The sequence below is a fragment of the Athene noctua genome, chromosome 1 (genome assembly GCF_965140245.1).
Source record: "Athene noctua chromosome 1, bAthNoc1.hap1.1, whole genome shotgun sequence".
NCBI classification, from domain to species: Eukaryota; Metazoa; Chordata; class Aves; order Strigiformes; family Strigidae; genus Athene; species Athene noctua.
Genome location: NC_134037.1, coordinates 209,455,153 through 209,480,148, shown reverse-complemented (window position 1 = coordinate 209,480,148; position 24,996 = coordinate 209,455,153). Strand labels below are relative to the sequence as shown.

General features: G+C 35.8%; 1 protein-coding gene across 1 annotated transcript in view; it reads left to right on the top strand.

Moving 5' to 3' along the window:
• GPC5 (glypican 5) overlaps nucleotides 1-23,469 on the top strand; it is a 725,946-nt gene extending 702,477 nt beyond the window's left edge. The window contains exon 8 of the mRNA XM_074930948.1: nucleotides 23,312-23,469. Coding sequence (XP_074787049.1) covers nucleotides 23,312-23,469 — 158 coding nt within the window. The remainder of the gene's footprint in view (nucleotides 1-23,311) is intronic.
• The last annotated feature ends 1,527 nt before the right edge of the window (nucleotides 23,470-24,996 follow it).

Sequence of the window (24,996 nt, the reverse complement as noted above, 5' to 3'; positions counted from 1 at the left end):
CATATATACTTAAAATCAACATGATCCTAGAAAAATAGTGTGCAAGACAGTGGAAAATAAAATAAATTTTACCCCATGCAGAGATTAAATTTACAGGAAATCTTAAAGAAAATTCTATAAACACAGGTTATACCTGTATATGGAAGCAACTGGAGCAGAAATAAAATGAGACCCTCAGATGCTCATTTTGCTCCTAATACTCCTACTATCCACTGCTCTTGATGTACACAATATTTTTTCAGGCACTATAGAGGGAGAAAGCAGGAAATAAATCAGTTACTGTAATTTATGCATCACAATGTACTTCAAAAAAAGGAAGAAACAGATGTTTCTTGTGCAGGTATAAAAATCAAAAGGATTATAAAACTATCAAAGAACGTGTAATGAAGTGTAGAATAAAAAGCGCAGTCTTGTCGTTACAACATATGTTTCGAACTTTCATGAGATAGGATTGTATAACACTAGACATGTACTCTTGAAAAACAAGGAGGTTGAAAGCACCTGCAAAAGAAGTGTTCTCTTTATGTACTGAAATGTACAACTTGCAAAAGAGGATGAATGTAGCATTAACGTGCCATATGAGTTGTAGAGTTGGACTGATGCATAAGCATCCATTTTCCAGTTCTCTGCAACTGCAACTCAATTTGACTGAACATCATTACAAGATACAGGTCGTAAAAGTTCTTGAAATTTCTTTTGGTAGAAACAGTGCCAATTCCATCATATAACAGTTTATTTTGATTGGTATTAAAAGGAAAGACTCATTTCAGCTATCTCATTTTTTTTTTCAGACCTTTTGGGTAAGGTTAATTTCAATTACAGGTGGAAGGATCTGCCAGTCACTGATTATTGTGCCTAAACACATGTCCTCATGTACCTCTGTGTTAACTAGACAATATAGCTGTCTAGAAAAAATTAGATTTACTTAGCAGCTTATGGGTATTGGGATAAAATCCAGGTGTCAGTAACATATGTACATCAGAATGTCATTTTTCATTTTATCATCATCACAGATCACTTAGGAAGATGCAAGAAAATCTGAGTTTCTAACTAATATCAGTGCTTTTTCCAAACTTACAAGATCATATCTGTAACCGTGTGATACGTGATTTATAGCAACTGATCATATACCATATAGATAAACAATATATAAATACATTACAATCCATGAATGAGAAAAATATGAGCTAAAAATATATGAAAGATAATAGCTTCATTATGTATGAAACATTAGAAATTCAGAGTCCTCTTGTACATACTTCCATATAGATACAAATTAATATCTTCAAATCATAACATAATCTGTGAAATGAGGAAAAATAGGAATCCACCTTAACTCTTTAGAAACCAGTGTATTATTTTCTCTCATAACTTCATGGGTGCTTCACCAGTATCTATTGCCATCCCATTTGCGAAAGCCAAGGATAGCAGGCAGTCAAATGATCAACAGAACTGCACATTCTCCCAGACAGATACTGAATCTGGTAGACTTGGAAGAAATTTAGAAACCTTTTGCCTCTGCTAAATGTTCATTTGGATATTCAACTGAATGATACATCTCTTTACTTAACCTTAATCATCATCTGGTGAAACTGCTTCATTCACAGGCAAAGAGCAAGCCCAGTTATAAACTATAATCATGTCAAAGAGCAGGAATATCTATGATACTCATAAACATTGGTGACCAGAGAGGGATCATGCAGAAAATCCATATTAAATATAAGCAGTGTCATGATGCCAGTTCAAATTAATGTTGGTTAACACCAGAGTGGAAGACAACTAGAGTGAGATTGCTCTATGCCTCTATTAATAGGTATATAACATCTTCCAAGGTATGCAAGGGTATCAAGATATGAGGCTGATGATAGTTAAAACACAGGTCTTACAAGAAGTCACCATTCTTCTAGACAGTAAGTAGCTAAGCAGGATACCTGACAGTGCCTGAAATAACCTCGAGTATCTGTATGCAGGTAACTGAATCACTTTGTGTGTGCCTACATTCAGGAGATGAGTGCTGCTGCTATTTACCAGATGAAGTGACTCCACATCTAGAAATCACAGAACATCAGAAAGGCCTTAGGGACTTATCCATTTCCCAGGGAGATTCATCCCTTACCCTAGTTTCTCCCCTGCTGTGCAGTTCTACATGTCAGGTAGTTTCCATGGTATTATGTGAAACACCTCCCTCTGCAGCTTGCTGCTCTATGCATCAAGGCCTCTATCGCAAAAGCAGATGAGGAATGTGGGAATCCGTATTCTGTTCCGTTCCATTTTGAGTTCATTCAAAATCCTTGTACTGTCAGCTCTATCACCTTTCCTTCTAATCGCAACAGGCTTCTTGGAAAATTTAAGGTGCTGCCTACAAAATTAGAATACTCACTTGGAAAATAGCAGACCGTGAATGCACAAGCAGATGTACTAGAAAAAAAAAAAAAAAAAAAAAGCAGCACAAAAAAACAACCAAAAAACAAACAACAAAAAAAAAAAATCAACAAAAAAAAAATCCAAAACACCTAGCAATGAATCACAGGGAAACTAAGTACAGCTGGAACAGATATAAAAGCATGTATAAGTCTAAAGTATATATCATGTCCAGGTTCAAATGGATGAATCACCATTGAATCACCAAGAGGATTGCTTGAAAGCACTAAGTCTAGTATCTTTGTTCAGGAATTCCAAAAGCTCAAAGTTTACACTGCCAAAGAGGTCTGGCAGAAAGGTACATGGTACTCTTTAGCATCAAGTTATGAAAACAGCCAAATGGTAGGAAAACCTTGAAATAATTTCTGAAGATCCTATCCATCTAAAATATTCTCATCCCAAACCAACTTAATTTGGCAAATATTTCCCTTTGCTCTAAACTATTGTCTCCCTTGTTCGGCCCCAGATGTGTTCACAAGCATGTATTTTCTTGAATGAGGCTTTACTTCTTATCTAAGTTACTTTGCTTTACTTATGCATATGCTGACACTTCATTCCTTCTTATTACATTGACTGACCAGCATGATCTTTCCATACTGTGTCTATAAATCTGAGACATGATAAAAAATCTCCTATGCACTGAGAAGAAATGCTTCAAGGCTCTGTTTTCTCATCTGTATTCTTTGGCTACTAGTAAATTCAGCAGTAACCAGGAATATTGCTGGGCAGTGAAATTTGGAGATCAGTATTGGTAAATTGAACAGTGCCCAAAACAGGCTTAGCCTGTACCAAACTTCCCCAGTAAATCCACAGCTACTGAATTTGGTGTGCTGTGCTGAAGATGCAAGAATTACCTATGTCATGGAAGAGACCTGTGGGCATGGAAGCCTGAATCCATTCTTGCTGCCTAGAAATTATGCAGATAGCTCTGGGCTTCTTTGCAGCTAAACACATCTTCCAGCTGAATAACATAAAGTTGCAATTCATTATTTTTTTCTGTTGAAAGTTTCACCTTAGCCTGCAATGCTTGCAGTTTATTCACAAATTGCTTTAAAAAACAGTGGGCTGTAACAAAGGGTCCAAGGCAACTCTACCCTGCAGACACCCTTTTATTATCGGCTGTAAAGGTGCCTTCAATGCTCAGGGTCACTAGGCACAACTGATCCCATCTTTCAGGATATCTTTGAAGGTCTGAAGTTTTGAACCTGTCAGGTGTTCAACCGTCTCCCTAGTTTGTACAGTTTTTGTAGTGTGAATGGACTCCTGTCCCCATTGTCATCTTGGTGCAGTCAGCAGGCAGCACTGGGGCTCTTCATGATCTTCTTGGCTACCCAGGTCCCAGTAGTCCAGTCTGACTGTATGTGTGCAGAGGCACTCAGCAGTAAGCTCACAGGTTCAGTACCAGTTCAATATCAGAACGTATCAGTTTCTATCTGTAAGTATCTGAAAGCCTATCTTCCTCAAGAAAAACAAAACCAAAAACCAACCAAACAACCATGATCAAACCAAATAAAAACACAGCAGCTTTTTAATTTGAATAATTACAACATTTGTATTTCAGTTGGAGGGGGTTTTACATCCAGTTTCACTTAGTATTGAAACAAATGTAAAAATCTTTCCCCAAATATATTTATCTTTCAGTCAAGAATATAATTTGCCTAATGTACATGAATACTCCCAGAAGGCAAGGTATACATAGATTTACACAATTACTTGGATTGAATATTAGGAATCCCTCTTGCCCCCAGAATTTTTCTCCAGATGTTCTGACATAATTACATTCAGGTGAAAGTATCCATAGTTGTTCTGTTGGCTAAATTTGTTTATTGCGTACTTTGAAATTATTGAATATTATTCCTGTTTCTTCCTCTGTGAATCCTTGATTTTAAATTACTCTGTGCCAGAAACAAATTGAAATACATGTGCTGAACACATGGATAGGAAGCAGTCTGCCCAGTAATAATTGCTTCATGACAGCTTTCTATTCTTCCAGTTCTTCTCCCTTTGGGATAATTTAGTGGTTTGGATAGGATTAGTAATAGAGAGACAAAGTACTGTCTCAAGCTAGATATTATTGCTGCAGACTTGATAAAATCTAAACATTTTTGAAACAATGGTTCTCCAAATAATTAAATGGATTCTGAAAACCTCCAAACTTTGCTGATTTTTACTACATTTCACATTTTTAAAAGACCACAAAGGAATTCCAGTCTTGGAGAAAAATCAGATTTGTACTACAATTGAAAATATTTCAAGAGCAGCAGATATTCAGGGCACGAGTTCTTTTTAATACACTACTTTTTAACATTGTCAATTCAAAAAAATTACATAAATGTTACATAAAAGTAAAAGTTTTATTTAAAGTTACTTTTCAGCTTTTACTGACATGTAACAGAAATATTGTGGTCAGGAAATTCTCTTGCTTAGATTTCAGTACAAGACAAAACACAGTCACTCAGTCTCTAAATAAATAAATAAATAAATGCCAGCTGTTAATAATTCTTGTACATCAGCTAGTCATTGCTGTGTAAACCAAAAATAAATTCTGGCAGGGAACTATGAAATCTATTTAATACACAAAAGTTTTATAAAAACTTACTTGAAAAAAAAGTTTTCTGTTTCACTAAGCTGCATTTTGGCAGCTTTACAACAAGTTTGTCTAAAAAGCTGAAGAGAATTCTTCAAGTGTCATGCTTGCTCTAGGTTTAGGTCTTGATATTAATCTCATTCTTTAGCTGAAGGGGTCATTTTTAAAAAGTCTTTACAAATAACACTGAAATACTTCTGCTGTAAAGATTCCATCAGCAGTATTTGTCTTACAATTTGGCATGGAAAGAACTTGGTTCAAGTTTCATCAGGTAATGTGAGAAATTCATTACTTCTAATAGATTTAAATTACTCAGAGTAATAGACTTAATACAATGGAGAGTTATATATTAGATTATGATATTTCTTAATTACAATGAATCCACAATGAAAAGTGTTAATATTAACATTACTTTGGTTTACTAAAATTTATTTCCAAAACAAAAAGTACTTCAAGAAAAGTATCCTTCTCATTATATTTTATGATATATTACATATTTTTTAAATTTCTCTTTAGTGGGTTTTTTGATGTCTGTTAAGAAATAGCACGGAATGTTTTTTCTATAACACTGAAATACAGCAGCATATGTATGGAGATGTCTCGGGCTGAGACATATAACAACACTGCTCCCATATTGTTCTATGTATTAGAAGAACATAAATCTGAATAGATCTTACAATGTTTTTCAGTACAGTATTTTGAAAGCGAAGAGTATTTCTATGGATAATGAAAGAGTCAAAATAGTAAAATATTTCATAATTAAATAATTCATAACAACATTTAGATGTTAACTTTCTAGCTTGGTTTATATATAGAAACCTGTACTGTGCACATAAAAGGCTCAATAATCAACAGTTTTAGATGTTGATGTTAATATTTCAATAGTTATAGAAGGATAGATATTGAAAGTATATATCCTGGCACAAAAATATATATGCTACTGATATAACTTTGACAAAATCTGTGCATTCAAAAAATTGTAAATTTACTGTATTTCTGCCCCATGGCAAGTTAACAATTTTGATCAGGGAAGGAATGTCAGTGCACCTCACCAGAGAGTAATTATGTATTTCTTTTAAGAGCAAACATTGCTAAAATATCAGCATTTTAACACTTAATGCTTGGAGGCAGTCAGTATAACGCTGACCTTGTAAATCCAGTCTTGCTGTCATTGGTATAGTCAAAAGTGGATATAATGAATCCTATGGTAGACTTACTGTCACACACTCTGCTTTCCTTGACCTTCTGTGGAGGCAGAGTGACCACTGGGCTAGGTTTTCTGAGTTTTCAGTCACTTGAATGTCACACAAAAATGTTATAGGCAGTATGTCTGTGCATGCCTGTATGTTTCTCTATGGAGACAGTTTTGTAGGGAGTAGTCATAATTAAACCAAATGATACAAACATGAGCAAACTAGACAATCATGCAAATTTTGCACCTTTCCAACATATACCATCCTTAATATTAATCTTTACTTAAATATGCCTTACTTGACAATTGTAGCCTTTTTTCTTCTCTTTGTTTTGTTTTGTTTTTAATAAGGAAGATGATTCCTTCTTCCACTTGCAAAATACCTGGATATATGTCTGGGAACTCTGAAATTATTACTTTTTTAGAATAATGAAACTCCTTAAGCCAAATGATCACCTGTAGTTGCATTTCAGTTTGAGCCAACTATGTCAGAAAACCTGGGCTAGATTCTAAACCACACTGTTATGCTGAGACCACAGTGTAATGGAAAAGATATTAAAAAAAAAAAATAAAATCTCATACCTTCTGTTACACAAGCTGAAAGATTGGTCTAGGTGATGTGGATTTGGGTAGACCGTTTTTTTCCTTCATACTCACTCCACAGGGCAAAAATGCTGAGCACAACCTAACTGTATTTTCAATAGTGTTATTGAACATTTAGGCCATGAACTATTTTAAAATACTAATTTAAAAATAGAGAGAAAGATATAGAACAGTTACACAATAGGCATGGAGGAAGGTTACTTATATTTAATCATGTTTCTCAAGTTCTTAGCACCAATAAAGAACCCACAGAAATCACCTACACTCCCAGATGTACAGTATCATTCTGGAGAAAATACTTGCACGGAGGAGCTCTTTGAAAAATATCTTCTGAATACAAAGCATTGGGAGAAGACTAGGTACAGAATTTCTAGTGCCTAGGTGGTGCTTGGGGACTTGGCTATGACAGTGCTGAGTGCAGTGCTTCGTGTAAGTTTCTGTCAGCATTCAGCTAGTAAGGCCCTATTTTCAGGAATTTATCTCCTTAGAACTTATGAATTAATTTTGAAGTAGAAGTGCTCCTGACATAATAGTGTCTCATTATGGGAACTATTTTAAATTATTTTTAATTTTGAATGACTTTGAAAGATGATTGTCATTTGCAAGTTCTAAAAGTTCAACAAAATATGTCAAACTGAGAAAATGTAAGATATTTATGGGAAACATTGAGCACTTAAAATGTCTGCATTGCTTTCAATTTTGAAAAAGAAAATTATTTCAAATTACTCCAAGAATTAAAAATCAGTTCCATGAGTGCTCAAGAGAAGCTCATCAGGTCAGCCTATCCTGTTTGTGATCACTTATATCTGATTTCATATAATTAGAGAGTTTTCAGTTGGAGAGTTAACGTGGAAGTCTGGCTAATAAGTATAAATCTCACTTCAGGAGGATTCCAGTCTGCACATAGATTAACAGGTCTACAGCCAAAAGGATTCTATTTTGGTGATTTAGCCTGGTGTTTTGCATAATGCAAGCCACTGAATTTCATCAGCTTCACACTGTATTAAGATATCCATAAACATTCCAGATGTGTCATCTAAAAATATGCTTGGGAATGTGTAAGTATTTAAGTCTGTATGTATTCATTTTCCTGTTTGCAATTTCTTTTCGTGTCAAACAAAAATTTGAATGAGATTGATTAATTGTCCCTAACATGTTATTTTGGGTATTAAAGTTCAAATGTAAAACAATAGGCAGTTTTAAATACTACACAGTCAAATAGTGTGCATCTATAATATTTTTTTTTCTTGAGTTTTCTATGTGCCAGATTTTAAAAAATCCTAGTTTATTGATTCATTTTAAAATAACATTAGGGTTGCAATTCACTGAATGTAGAAGTGAATTTTTTTTTTTTACATTCATAATTAAATCAGTCCTTAAAGTCTCAATTTTGTAACAATGCCTAATCATACTTTCTTAGGATTTTGATTGATATAAAGTGTAAAATATACTAGATATCCACTGCCTATTTATAAATTAGACCACCTGTGTGCAGAAAACTCTTGTATCATCTCCTTTATTTATTCTTTCACAGTCCATATGCAGAGAAAACTACTAAAAATAGTTTGATCCCTGTGACAATAAGAGGATTAAACAGCAAGATATCTCTCTGCTTTCAGTAATGTCTAGCAATACAGAGAATCTATTTTGTTCATTATGTATACATCATTCAATGTTTTCAAGCATGACCACCATACCTTTCTTTTTTTGCCCTTGAAATACAACTGTATTGTTACTATATTTGTTACAAATAATGCTTTATGAGAAGCAAAAAAATCACTGAGAAAGCAGAAAACTTACACAATTTTCTTAAAATTGTCAAACTTTCAGACATTATTTTTCCCAATAAAATTATTTTAAAAGCCATTTAGCACATAATTTTTTCTATCAAATTTTTATTATTTTTTTCATACACCAAAAATTGTAACAGGGATGTAATTATTCATTATGATGAAAATAATTGTGAGATTTTTGTTTCCTTTTGTTCACACAACTTTCTGCTTGATAGTAGTATATATAAAACAATGTTTGTAGAAACCTACATAGTCTTGTCTGATTTCAATCCATTTTCATTTAAAATGAAATTCAAGGTTTAGATTGAACAAAGCACTAGGTTCCCATGGAAAATACTGGGATTAATCAAGTAAGAAGCCTTATATTATTTGCAATAATTTCATCTGCCTTTAATCTCAGCCAAAGATATACTATAAATCATATCTAGACTGAGTAATTTAAAGAAAGACTTGGGGAATGGAAAGTCTACAACATGGGGTGATTGGATCAAATGGCAGGTGCACATTTCAGTGAAAAATATCAGCACACATTTGGCTAAACAGCCAGACTACTGAAATCATCTTTTGCTATGAAAAAGCATGAGAAATATCAGCAGTTTTGCTCAAATAGCTTAGCATATTGTGATAAGATTATGTTCTCCTGCACGTTTGGTGGAATCAGCAAGTCAGAGTAAGGCTCTGGAAGGCAGAGGTGACACCCAGGACTAGGGTCAGAGGAGCTGGCCGCATTCACTTGCTACATTCCTACACTGAGGTCATCTCCAGATACGGTTCTCTCTAGCTGTTACCCTTTTTCCCACACACCAAGTCTATATAGCAGGGAACGGAGCCACAGAGAAAGTTCCCTCAGACGAAGAGCTATGAACCCTTGAAATTCCTAGCATGTTTTATATATGCAGTGGATAATTTGGAACTGAAAATGAAAATGAAAACATGGTCATCGACCTAAAAGACCTTGAGAAGTCCCTTTTCCTCTTTCAAAGCTGTGTAGTCCCAATACAGGCACCCTGATGTGAGGCTGACACCTAGAAAGGTGAGAGAGAATGCTTGGGCTTCACTTCTTCAGGACAACATAGGAGATATTTGGGGCCAAGACATGGGAGAGAGACACCCACTGACAAGTTCTTAGGAAGAGTTCATAGAGAATAGCTTTCAGAAGGACAGCTGGATATAGTTCTTAGTCTCCCTTTTCCCTCCCCCAGACTTTCCTGGAAAGAGATTCTGACTTACTGCATATTGGCAGCAGACAAGTTTCTCAAAAGCCTCCATATTTTTTGGAGGACTGTGTTCCTCAGACAACTCTGTTGAATGTTAGCTAGGAACATAGATGCAGTCCAGGAACAGCTGGATACAGGATCTCTCCTTCACATATTTTTTACGAATTAAAACTAGCATGTATATCCTTCATAATGACTGACTACTGTATTTCTGTCCCCAGATGCTTTCTCACTTTCCTCCCAGTATGTTTATCAGGAGGACAAAGTTCATAGCAATGTATATAGATAAGTGGATCATAGTTATTCACAGACAGATTGTATTCTAGAAAAATGGGTTGGAGATAATCCCCAGACAGTGCCCTACCACATACTGGCATGTACCCCCAATGCCAGCAAGAACTCCCTGCAACTGGCTCTAACAATCTCTCCTCTAAAGCCCATTGCTGGTACTACAGTGGAGAGGGCTGAGAAGGGTGCATGCAACAGGAAGAATTAAGGGAGACTTGTGCCGTGTGAAGGGCACTGTACCAACCACTCATCAAAACTGTGTGCCTCTGCACTTCTTAGATGAACAAGAGGAACAAGAACCTTTCGCGGTGTTAGGTACCCCTCTGGAAAGTGAATGAGCTCCTAGGATGTTCCTTGGGAACAAGGGGTGCTGAGAAACATACACAAATGAAGAAGTACTTTCAGAGAGTCGCTGCAGAGGTATAACTATGTTCCCTATTCCAAGCCTTAATGGCCCTGAGTAGCCTCACCTGTGGTTTCCACCCATGCTTTCTTGGCTATGGATCCAAGAGCCCCATCTCAGCTCAGTTCTGCATACCTAGGCCTTCCTTGAGCTATTCTGTGACTATAATTATCTCCAGTTCTGTCTTCAGGATGTCCCTAGAGCAATGTTGAAGGAAACCTCTTCTCCAGTCTTGCCTCTGGCACCATTTTCTGCTGTTGTTCCTGACTGTTGCTCTTCCTGGATGGATCTGGCCTCACCTTGCCTGGGGATCACTGGCCAGTTGACAGAAGCTGTTACTGCCAGCAACCCAGGCCTGCTCAAGTGCTGCAGGACTGCATCCCACCAGCAAAAGCATAGCCTGTGCTAGGGGTCAACCCCAGTGCCCAGATAGACATAGCAGCAGCCCCTGGGAGTATTCATCTCACCTATCAACCTTCTATAACCCTGCTCTCAAACTCAGACCTGTGTTTCTTGACAGTTTTCTTGGCAAAGTGAGGAGACACCGTCTTGATCTGGTGTCCAGGAGGGTGTTGGAGTTTGATACTTTTATCCTGCTACACACATTGAACATCTCTCTGCTCCCTAATTCCTTGCTGACTGTGGAAACTGCTGGAGCATGACCAGAGTGTACCGAACATGCAGTGGGACTTTGTGGAGGAGGAGTACGACATGATATGACTCATTCATGAGCCTGAAGGAAAGAGAGGGCACACAGGAGGAGGGCGGACCACAAGGGAGGAAAGAGATGTCATGACTACCACTTAAGCTTACATGATATTCCCAGACTTATAGTTTTATTGACTTATTAAAAACCTAGAGTCTGCCTCTTCAGCAGTTTAGTTCATCTGCTTATTCTGCTGAACTATTTTTGGAGAATTCCCTTTGTCATTTAACTTACATTAGCGTTTGAATTCATTCATTCATTCTGCTCCAATTCTGCCTTTTTAGTTGTGTAAGAATTTCCACTCTTCATGCCCAGTTTCTAGTTTGGGTCATTTCAGTCTTGGTCTTCTTACACTGGTTGTAGATTTTGATGGTACTAGTTCAGTAGTCTACTTTTCTTACTGTCTCCATTACTACCTTATGTTAAGGCATGACCTCATCTGCCAATTTTGCCATAAGCCTTTAAAAAAATATATAACAGTGGTAAAATAAAAATAAAACCAACTTGGATATAGTTCCCAAAATCAAATGTTTTAAAGTCTACAAGAAGTTATTTTAACAATGAGTGTGTAAGAGAAGATCCAAGTAAATAACTCACTTGTTCCTAAAATGTAGGCTTTTTTTTCACTGCATAGCGAATTTCTGTTTTTAACTTTAGGACCCAGGCACTCTAATCCTTCACCCTATACACATGCTAAATTCCCTCAAAAGGAAAGGTCCAATTGTCATAAGATAGCTTGCTTCAGGACTGACTGTATTGCTAGAAATAGATATAATTTTCACCAGGCTTTGCTTTCTCCATCTTGAACAATCACTCAAATCTATGCCAGTGACTTTACAGCTTGTAATCTCTTCATAAAATCACAAATCCCTTATGTCAGGCTGAAAAACAAACGTCTGGTTGTCTGTGAAGCAGTCTTCTCATTATTCAGGCACCATTTTCTGGAAGAGGACTATTTAAAAACAAAGTCAGTTTCAGGGCACCAAGAGCTATCATATGCTTTAAATTGTCTCACATCCAGGCTCTACTCCACTGGAAGGATTCCCCTCTACTAAGTCCCAAGAAATTATAGAGGTGCTACAGTAGGCACCTCAACTTAAAAAAATTCTAGGAAACATACATGAAGGACAGAAAAGTGAATTATTGTTCTTGTGTTATCTGGCAGACATTCATAAGGTTTTTTGTAGAGACTTCTTACAAAGCTTTCTCTGCTGCACTGGCCGTGGGATTTGAGTCCAACCTTCCTTCTCTTCATCTAAAAGGAACAAGAAAGTAGTGTTGTCTGCCAAGGTCACTCTCTTATCATCTCCCCTTCTCCTGTCAAATGCTGATGCTTCAACAGAGAACAGAAGTGTGGTGGAGGAGGTGGTTTTGGTCTGTTGATACTTAGGCTCAGGAAGAACATTTATGCTTAAAGGAGAGTGAAGGTCAAGATAAGAACTTGGTAGCTTAAAATGAAAAGAAAGTTCACAGAACGACTCCACAGTGTGTCTCCTCAGCTCCCATGATTCATCCATGAGTGAAAAACTAGTGTCTTTAACATTTTCACATGCCTCTTCACTGACAACGGTACAGCTCAACTTAGTGTGTCCCACTGGAAGTAACTCTAAAGCCAAAATTAGTGGCTTTAGACCACTTCCAACCAAAAAATGTGTGCAAACTTATGGTGTCTTTAACCTACAGGTCCACACAGGATTTCTTTAAATAGAGGTCACCTTTCTCTCTTCTCTTTGCTTTCAACTCCTATTAATTTTTTATTTAATTCTTCTCTCTTGAATCAGTATCTTTAGGCTAAAAAAGTAAACTGTGAAAGTTCAGCTCGTTCCCATCCACTTCGGTTAGAAGTAAGGAGGAGACACAGTTTATGTATTCTTAAGAAACTCTTGAAAACATATGGGTTTTCTTTTCATTTTGACTTCCCTCATATCAACACTGCCAATCTGGAAAACAAAGAAATCATCTTTTTCTTCAATATTTCTTTTCCTTTTTCCCACATGTTATCTTAAGACTTGTTATTACATTACTCACTTTTTTGTTACAAGCCTGGAGACCAATACCTTGGTTTAGTTAAAAATTACTTTCCCCTAGTCAGTCAGCCAAAGCCAATCAAGTCAGTGGTCAACCTTGTTAGGCTATGGGAACATGAAAGGGAGAGCAGGTTTTTTTCTGTTCAGGGACAGATACTTGGGAGCCAAACAAAAGCAGCACTACTTGTGTGTTGCTGAATGGACACTGTATATTTGCATGAAATCTGCATATTGATATTAATTCTGCAAGGCCAGCTTTCCTAGGGAGAGGTAAAAGTGCTACAGGTATCAGGTTTAATCTTTGAACTGTCTGATGGTTATCTCTGAACTTAAAGAATGCACTTATTTTGATGTTTAACTGTCCGTTTTTTGTGACTTCAGATCAAAGATCTTGTACTTGTGAGATACACTGAGACATAAGACTTCCAGTGGCATTTCATAACACGAAACACACTGAGATGCAGATCAATATTCATCAGCAAGCCCCACAGTATTTATCACAGACATTCATCTAGCCTGCAAGAAATGGAAATGTTCTGCCAGAAAGGACTGTCACTGAAATGAAAATCAGAGAGCAAAATTTTCTATGAAAAATTGTATTTTTAAACCTTATAATCTCATTAGAAAGTGCATTTCTAAGACATCAGGAACTAGATTCTTTTGAGTCCTATGCTTTTGATACATTTTCAACATAATAGCTGAGCTAAAACTTGGGGAACCAAAAGTTATGCCAGAAAGGAAGAAAAATCAGTGTCTGAAGATAATATTTGTGTTGCATTCTTATTTATAAGGAGAAAAGCTGTGACTTTGTTTACAAGGAATGGAGATAAGGACATCTACCTTCTTTACTGCTCCACACTTCTTTTTTTTTGTCAGTAATTCAGTCTTTGATGTGGGTTCAGGTCAGATATCAACAGTGGATTGTATATTTTTCTCAGTCTGTTTCTGGGTGCTTTACAATGTTATGGTTAGCTGAGAGCATAAGTCCTTTCTCAGATTATAACAGCATGATCCTTCCTCTTGCCAGCACTTATCTGATCCCACTGTGGGGCGGTTCTAAAAGTAAGCTCAAGCTGCAGTAAAACTAACTCAGCAAGAAAAATCACCTCTGGAAACAGGTTCACTATAGGGATCTTGCACGTACCAGTTCATGGCAACAGGTGGGTTTATAGCACCCACTTGGAAGACAAGATGAGGAAATGACTGCAAGCAGTCCTGTCTTAAATCAGCTTAAATTGTGAAAATATGTCATTAAATACATTTTACAGCAAAAATTGAGAAGGACAGTTTAATGCATCAGTGTTTGGAGGATTAAATTAACCTACAGGCTATGTTTATTTTAACAGAAAATTGAATGACTGGAATTCTAGGTGGGCTGACTGGAAAAAAATAGTCAAAGTTACTTCATCATCTTAACAATGGAAATAAGTTTAGTTCAGATTTGTCTTCCAGAAAAGACTGAATCTATACTTTCATTTTAAAACCAGCATCCAGACAAACAGTAAAATAATGAAATAGTGAAATTGAGCCATAAATCTTGAGAATCTGAATGATTTTTTTTTTTTTAAGTTGAAAAATATTTAATTTTTAATGGGCCTAATTGGTAACATTACACCTCAACCCAATGTGTAAACACATTATTTTCAGGAGTTTCAGTTCACATTAATATCTCTCTTGTAGATGGTAATTTTTCAATTGTTGAATATAAATCTCCTACATCTAATTGAAAAGGTTAAAAGGGAATCGTGTGGGTAAATTGCGTCAAAGCACAGTAATTTATATGGGACATCTGACTCATAGGAGTGAAATTAGTACTGATCAGATGAAAATTCCAAAAATGAAGAATTTGCTTACTTTTACCCAGTGTGATTTATAGGACTTTAGCCCTGTTATAATTTTGTATTGATTACAAAGCCTTTGCATAGGTTAATGATAAAGGTTAAAAGTTCCTCGATAGTGGAAAGGATTTAAAAGATGGATTTCTTTATTTAAAACAGGCATTATTGACAATGCTGATTCCAGCACCCTAGAGCATTGAAGTTATAATGAACATATCTTATAATGAACATGGATTTACAACATATTGCGTGAGAAAGCAATAGGAATAGATCTAATGAAGGTTACTGTGGTTGTCTACCTCAGATGAAAAATACAGTTATATCAGTCCCAGTATGCAAAATAAACCCAAGTCTTCTAGACATCTAATACTTTGCTATATATTAAAGCTGACCTACAAGTAAAAATGTATACATTAAGCATTTCAACAAATAATGTTATCTCTTTCTGATTCTTAAGAATGCAAAATAAATGGAAATGTTTTGGCTTGTGGCACCATTTGTTTGTGTTACATTGACTCATAAAAGCTTTGTTTTCTAAATGGAAATACTGAGTTCATTAATGTATAATGTGAAACAAATGCCACTGTTAACTTTGAAAGAAAACTTTCAAATACTAGACTAGAGACTTAATGTCTGCTGCTCTTGTAGTTAAAATTACTTGCCAGACTTGTGTTAAGATCATTGGTTACACTCTATTTCTCATATATACAGATTTCATATAATATGTGCAGTTAAACATGATATGTTGGATTCATTTCCTAATATATGGTTAACCATGCGCAATTCTCTTAGTTAATGCCATTAGGCACACCTCTTAATTGCTTTCCTGCAATAACAGTAATACTATTCCTTTGTTTGTAGGTGAGATTACTTGCATCTTGATATTCCCTGTGCATTTATAATTGCTATTTGTGTTGATTTCTCTATTATTACAATGATCATTAGAATATATGAACTCAGAAAGGAGGTTTTTAGATCAGATTATTTCCTCCAAATATATACCAATTACCTATTCCAGAAACTTTCTTCATAACACTATGTTTAGTGCATAGACAGTGAGCAAAAACTGACAACAGCTTAGTACACTATGTTTCAGAGTTCTTACCTGCATCATGCTATGATTGTATACATTATACAGACAGTGAGATAGTTTCCCCAGGGGAAACTGGTGAAAACTGGCATTTAAGAATAGAATGGATAAAGCACAAGAAAGTTATTCTGAGAGATAAGAAATCTAATGGTGGCTTGATCATCACCACACTTCACATACGGACATGAAAATCTTAGTCGTTGATGAACCCCCTTTGTGGAGGCAAGCTAAATGTAATTTTTCAATTTGCTTGGCTCCTAAATTAGCATCATCTCCCTGTTCCACGTCACCTTGTGGCATATACATCACGTTCAGTCCTTTCGTACCCATACTCAAGTTCCTGCCCGAGATCTGATACAGATTTCCTGAGTTATTTTTCTTAGGAACAGCCATGAAAACCGACAATTGCATTTCACTGAAAGAAATGAGTGGCCAATTGCAGAGGTGAGACTCATAAGGATATTAAGAATTTGCTGGTAGGATTTATATCACAGTACAGAACCTTCCTATGATACTAAGCAGTTCTCCAAATTTAAGTGATTTCACTGGCTGTGTCTACTCTGTCGGGTAACACAGCTTGTGAGTTGTCTCCCGTTATACACATTGCATAAACGTTAGTTCACTCCATGGCTCATCGTTAAGGAAAACCATCTCCACCCCTCCAAAACAAACCTCAAGTTCTGTGGATAATTCATTCCAAGGACTGCTTCCAAAAGGCAACACAAGCCAGACGGCTGAAGTCTTGGATTTCTCTGCCCTACAAAGTCCTTCAACAGCAGGCTTTTTATTTTCAAAACACTTTCCCATGTCTGGATATCATATCTCAGAGCCTGTAATGCACTCCTTGAGTTTCATGTTATAAAAACACCACCTGGTGGGTTGCAGCAAAGCCCTCATGGTTTTTTTCAGGCACTTTGAACTAAAAACAAACAAACAAAATGATAATTGGGTCTTTGAGCCAAGGACACCACTGTGTGTGGATTAAAAGAGATGCAGGACACTGTACTGCATAGTGGAGATTTGGTTAGTGGTTTCTTCTAGGTATTGGTATCTCTAAGCACAGTGGACAACATTTTGGCTGAAGTGCCTCCTTCTGCAATGTGTATTTAGCTATGTGAATATAGCAGCACTGACTTTTTCTGTACTTTACCAGGAAACACTTTCATGAAGTACTGGCTTCTCAGAGATATTTGCACACATCAGACATTCACTATTTTCATGGCAATATGGCACCCCTTCATCCTGCCCTTCAACAGTCAAAAATGCTTAAAAGCAGGGTTTTAGGTATAAAAATGAAAATTAAAGACTACAGGTGAAAAAAACCCCATGAACTCAAGAAATATCCCACTTCTTTTCTTTTTTTTTTTTTTTTTTTTTTATTTTTGTACATAAAATTCCTAAAATGTAATCCCTTTGACAGAGCTGCATGATTTGGTATTTAGTTATATTTCTCCAACAAAGATATAAAGCATAGTGGCAGGGAATATGTTGGAAAATATTTACTGGTCACTCAGTGGTGAACCTATTATGTGACTAAGTGTCAAGATTTATCTGTCAAAATTCAGACTAAATATCTACATCTGAGTACTCCATCTCATGCATTTATTTATTTCTCTACATGCATTATAACCAAGCTGCAATAACTAACTCAGATGCAGGGCAGGTTTCAGTTGTTTAAACAGAAGTGCCAAAAGCCACTGGAGATGCTCTAAGATGGCCAGGACATCCTTAAAGGGTTTTATAAGAATCAGGCTTCTTTTGGGTGGGCAACTGTCTGCCAAGTGTGATATTCCCATCCCTTGCATCTAAAATGCCTGTAGAGGACTGTGTTTAACCTGTAGAACCCTATCTGTAGATGCAGACTGTACAGATACGAAAAACTAAGTGGAATTAATCACACCTTACATATAATCTGTTATTCTTAAACTCACCACTTCAGCATCAACATAATGCTACTCTATGCTGCATTCGGGATGGTGCTCACACTTAAGCTTATAATTTCTGACACAAACCGACCCATACAACCACCATAACAAAGCTGATGAAATTCTGCTCTGCCAAAATATAAGCTTATCTGTGATTTCAAAAAAGCTGTACTGAATTGTTTTTAATGGATATATTTTAAGGATTCTGGCTTTCATAGTTAAAAATGATCTCATACAACTGAGAGGTGAGCACATTTTCAGTTTGGGTGTTTTGTTTTGTTGTTTTTGGGGGTTTTTTTTGGCTTTTTGTTGCTTTAGGTTTGGTTTCTTCTTGCATAAGGCAAAGTGTCTGTAGAAAAAGTAGCATGAATTATGACAATTATGAGAATAATTTACTTTATAACGATAATGTATTCCTGTGCTCCAAAGCACACATTAATTAGTGAATGCCAGAAGTTAGGGGGTCCCAGTGGATTGATAGTTTAACTTTTTCACCATATCTTACTGTTTCTCCCATCTCAAAAGCATCAGGCAATGGTCAAAGTCAGACTCAAATAGTGAAACAGAGACGTTACTGTTTTGGCAAAATCTATTCATTTTGGTTTTCAATCTTCTTTTGTCTTTCATCTTAGCTTTACTGACAAGCTATTGGAACTAACACATTCGGATACAATAATTTATTGCACCCAAATTAGGTTTTTAGACCTCACAGAAAGACAAGGGGATAGGAATCAAAACCATTTTACAACATACAATTTTAGTATCAATGAAGCCTGCTTTCTGTCCTAAGCCATTTTCATTGATAGGGCAGCAGTTATATGTGTGTTTATGTAACAGTAAGTTCCATAATGTAAAAACCTTCATTTTTTCTAAATGAATAACATTGACTTTTCTGTTCTTCTATCATGAGCCTTGTAGCAAACAGCTTCACTGAAAAAAAAATTTGGAGTATTAAGAAACTCAGCTGAGTAAACTGATTTATAATTCAGATATGGCAAACAAATGTGCAATGCTAGATAATTTATTTTTCTTTAAAATTAAAGCCTAAAAATCCCCAAAGCTTCAGTGGAAAAATGTTTGAAAATTTTGACATTTCTTTAGCCTCTGTGGATCAGCTGTTAATTTCTCCTTCATTAGATGAAATCTAAACAAAATAAAGCAGAGATACATTTTTCACTAGGTTGATTCCTCACTTAATTATCAGCAGAAAAATCCCTTATATCGCTTTTCACATTTTCAAAATTGATGTAGTCAAAAATGGTAAAACAATGTAGGTTCCTTCCCTCTGTACTACTTGTTAGTGAAATCCAGTGGGGTTTTTTGTCTGCTTGTTTGTTCAGGTCTTGTGCTGATTGTGAATCATTTAATACTTATAGAATCACAGAATTGTTGAGGTTGGAAGGGACCTCTGAGATCATCCATTCCAATTCCCTGTTCTTCTCCATTTCACTTACTGTGCAAGGGAGAGGGCAAAAGTTTCACTACATCATAAAAGCACACACATTTCCTGAAGAGCGTGAATACGTGCACTGCTGTATATGTACTATAAGAAGGGCATGTGTTCCAGCATAATACAGCATATATTTTCTTTTCAGGGACATACCTTAGCTTTTCCGAGTATAGATGTAGTCATAGAAAAATGAAAATGGCCTCAAGAAATTAGTCCTTTGCCAGGTACCCTTCATAATACAGTTCTTCCCAGACATCTTTTTCTCCTCTCATTGAGAATTCATGGCCAACATCACACGAACTTCACATGGAAGAGACTTTGAATAGTGCTAGAAGTAGTCCCTTGTTTCTACTTTTCTTTCTAAGCACTGGATGTTCGTAAGTATTTTGTGATGTTTTTAAGATTAATAGCTTAAACACACTAGCTACTGTTCAGTAAAGGAATCTATATCTATTTTAACGTAGGAAATATAAGTTTTCACAACCACTACATATAAACTGAAGCATGCCTGAGCTATTTAAACACAGCTCTGTGATCTAGTTAGTATGCTTTGAAACATTTTCATGATATTATGTTATAAATAAAATATGGCAAGAAAACAGTTAAAGAAAAGGAGGAGGAATCCATTAGAAGCTTTAAAAGTTCCAGATGGCAAAAGATTGGCCAATGAAAAAAAGAAGGTTTGGTAATTAATAAGTCATTTTCATTTATGGAATGACAATGAAAAGTATTTTTTTTTTTCTCCTCTTATTTTCTGTTTAAATCAAGTTATGCTTTTTTTTAAAAAACAAACAAACAAACAAACAAACAAAAACCTACATAAAGTAATTATTGAGACCTTATTATTGTGAATTGCAGGAATCAATCTAATATTATATCTTCCTTCATGATAAAAATATATGTTGATATTAGTCAGTGTTGGTATTTACTGAACACAGTAAGGAACTCATTGCTCTGATATCACTTTCCCTTCATTTCTCTCAATCATTATGCTAGTCTTCATTTTGCTTTTTCCTACAAATTCTTCAGTTTAATTTATCAGTTGCATCCAAATTTATCTTCCCCAAAGTATTATAGCTCTTTACTGATACTTAAAATTCATGAACAACATGCCTACATGTCAACCTTTCCCAGGTATCTCATTATTGTAAATTATATTTAAAACTTCTAATTTAAACATTCATCTACAACACATCAGGTTTTTGGTATATTCACCTGACCTTTATGTATTTCTTTAACCTCTCATAAAGCTTCTTTGCTATCTTATGAGTTTTGGGACAGAACATCAACTAGTTATCAGTGCTTTTCTTCACAGCTTGTGTGCTATAGGATCCTAAAATTTAGTTTACATATGATGGGAGAAATAATTATCTGCCCTTCTAAGAAAAATTTTGCTTACAACTTCACAGAAATGTTGTCTTGTAAAAGCCTCTTTCCACATTTTTTCTTATCTATCTGAAACACTGTCCCATCCTTATTTAAATTCTTGATAAAGGAAAATGTGTAGGGTAATTGTGAACATTTTTTTAAAACACTCTTTTCAGGAAGTTCCAGAGTCTGCAGTTTTCATTTGAGGCTGAAAAGAAAAAAACAAAACAAAACACAAAAAAACACAAAACCAACACAGAGATACAGAGATGACATTTCCCATGAAATTAAATCTTTTTTTCCTATTTTCTATAATATTGTCAATAAAGTTTTCACTAGAAATTAAACCTAACTCTCCAGTCAGTAATTAATGTCTAATCACATGTAATGTGATTCATATCGCATGTATCACATATTCTAACTGAAGCCAGTTATTTTCTTTAACTTCAAGATCTAGGAATATTTTTCTTTTTATGATAATTGTCTTTTATAATAAGTGCTGTCCTAGATGTTTAAGATAAAGCCATATCTTTCACTACTGTGATAGCGTACTTGTAAATACACTGGGAAATATCTGCTTCATTATACCCATATCACTTAGTGAACTGTTTTGTTGTAGTGGTGAGAGTTTATTTTTTCACTGTCTGTTGAAATTAGTCTTGTTAAATATGGGAAAACTTCACTAATGCTCTGGAGAAATGACCCAAAACATTTTTTGGTTGTTCCACTTACAAAACTTCTCTGAAATAACACCTTGACATAACATCTTTAATGATCCACCAAGCATCCATTTAGTGAAGTGTTGAGTGACTGATCCTTTTCTAGACACATTATGGTATGTGCATGATAAGGAGAAGTTGTATTCCCTCCTCCTCAACATCTGTTGTCACTCTTCCTCCTCCCATGTCCACTTGCATTGTACACAGAGAGCTAATTTTCAAATTCCAGGCAAGAGCACGGGATCAATAAATCTACAAAAAATAGCAATACAGTCTGCTGTATAAATATGGCAGCAAAAAGACAAATTCATTCTAGTAGGCTTTTCAGACAACATGATTGACTTTAGCTGACTCTTCCCTTAATGCATTTTTTCAAAGCTACAGGAAGGAGATTTGAGTACATACAGCAAGTTCACAAAGAACAGCTTTGAAGCTGCTTTTAGAGAAGAGCATTTTTAACAAAAACACCCAAAAAGTTGTTCCTTTTAAAAAAGAGGATTCTCTGTATCTTCTTTAAACCAGGATAACAAAGAGGATAATACCATGACTAAAATATTTAAACTTCATCACAGTGCTTTTGAATAATAATAATAATAATAAAAAAAGGATCACTAGTTTATTCATCTTTCCTAATGATTCAGAGGAAAGAAGTACCTAAACAATGAATAATAATGCAGAAACTCGACTGTAAAATCAATATGTCAGCTCAGTAGAGCTGAGCTTCTTTCTAATGCTGCTGTTCCAACAGTAGTTTACCTTCTGAATTATATATGTATTGACCTAATTACATAAATATTGACTTTGCTTTATATGAAGCCTTTTTCAGTCTCAGTGTAATTACAATGTCAATATTTGTTGCATGTAATAACACCGAATTTAGACTTGTTAATTTTGATTGATAGTGGCATGCCACAAGTTATTATATGGGATAAGACAGTCTAGAAATATGCATAGCAAATACAAGCAGCTGACAATGCTACCAAATCTGAAGGTGTCTCCAAGACCTTCTGTTTCCGATTATTTAACTAGGCAGAGGAAATATAATGGGTGTTTACATCCTTGTTCCATATAAAGCACGGTTTTGAGATGGAGAAATATTTGCTCTGGTCCAAAAAAGTACAACTATTCAGCTGGAAACTCAGTAAAAGTGTTCCTGTTTAAAGTTAGCTTTACAATTTTGCTATGCAATGTTGTAAAGTCTGTTTAAATTGTGCCAAAATGAGGTTTTATATAGCAACAAGTATACTTTGCTGCATACCTTCTAAGAGGTATACGTTATTTTGGAATAATTTTGGGATCCAGACACAAGCAATTTCACATTAAATTATTTCCCTTTTCTTTCAAATCCAAGAAAGATGTGATCAGTGGACTTTTAGGTACTGCTGGGACTTGCAAAACTGTTCACTTCAGTCTGAAAATGTTTGTTGAGATATATTTCTACAAGAACAACTTTGTTCAAAGCTGGCAGACTTCTGAATTACTTTTAATGATGAATAGCCATATAGTATAATGTATGTTTCTAGATGCACTTATAAAGGATTTTGAATTTGGCAGTAACATGAGAATTAGAAACCAAACTGTGACTGTCTGTGTGCTGAGGATATTTAAATTTGTTCTAGCTAAAACATGTTGCTAGTAGTGACAAGGCATGCATCATACTATATTTTCTTATTTGTCTCAGCAGGGATGCCAGACAAGACGAACCTCAGTGACGTAAAGCAAATCCATCAAACCAACGATGGCAGCACTTTAGACACAACTGGAGCAGGATGTACAACAATGGTTGATTATATGACATTTATGCTGATTAGTTTGGTAACACTATTTCTCAGTCTTTGGTAACTGTTTAGCTCTGGCTTGATATATATGTCTCATTGTCATCTGTTTATCCCCACTCACAAGCCTGGAATAAAGCATCTGGTGGATATAACAATACTTATGATAGTTTGTATAATATCAACCTCTCTGATCTAAGGCCTGAATATTAACAAAGTTGTTAGTGTAATATTTATCCTGTGGGGTTATTTTAATACCTGTATAGTCATGCAAAATCATGTTTCCTTTTAGAATATTTTATGTTAAAAATAAGTTGACTATGACAATCTTTCTCTTAAAAACAATTTGTAAAAAAGAGATGACAGAATCACCAAGTCATGCAAGGGGCCCCTGGAGATCATCCAGACCAACCCTGTGCTCAGAGCAGAGTTAACTAGAGCAAGCTTCCCAAGGCCAAGTCCAGCTGGTATTTGAATGTCTCCAAGAATAGAGACTCTATAGCCTCTCTGTTTTGTGCTTGAACACTTATAGCAAAAAAGTTTTTTCTTACATTTAAATGTTACCTATTGTATTTATGTTTGTGCCCATTGCCTCATGTCCTGTAACTGGGCACTACTGAGAAGAGTTTGGCTCCATCTTCTTTACTCTACTTATCAGGTATTTGTACATTTTGGTAAGGTCCCCCTGCATCTTCTCCAGGCCAAACAGTCCCATCTGTCTCAGCCTCTCCATGTATAAGGCTTGTTCCCATCCTTTAAAAATCTTCATGGCCTTTTGCAGCATTCTATCCAATATGTCCATGTCTCTCTTGCCCTTGGGAGCCCAGACCTAGACACAGCATTGTAGGTATGGTCTCACCAGTGCTGAGCAGAGGGGAAGGGTCACATCCTTTGATCTTCTGGCAACACTTTTCCTAATTCAAAACAGGAGGATGTTGGTTGTCTTTGTTGCCAGGACACATTGATGGCTCATGTTCAATTTGATATTCAGTAAGACCCCAGGTCCTTCTCTCAAAGCTGCTTTCCATCCAGCATGCACCAGGATGCACTGGTGCATGAGGTTATTCCTCCCCAGGTGGAGGACTCGACATTTCCCTTTCTTGAACTTAATGAGCTTATTATCAAGCCATTTCTTCTGTTGGTCAGGGTCCCTCTGAACAGCAGAACAACTCTCCGGTGAGAGTGCACTCTGTTGCATTGTTCAGGACATTAATAAAGAAATCAAAGAGTATCAACCCCTGGGATAAACTGGGAGTAACTGGTCTCCATGTGGACTTTGTACAACTATTCACAACCCTACATAAAACTGATAGCCACTGATGAAACTGTTGCTCAGCACTTAAGAGTTTTCTATTTAAAGTCCTGTCTTGTGGGACATGATCCATGTAAAACAGAAAATGTTGAATTTGCCCTTCTGTCATTCTCCAAAAAGGAAAAAAATCCATGTTGTAAACTCAGCTAATTTTAGTAGGTATTACTTTTCATAGTTCAGAAAAACTACATATTAGATACTGTATATTTATATGCAGATATACATGTAAGTATATTTTATTTAGACATAACAGCAAGGCTAGGATTCATTGTCATGATTGTG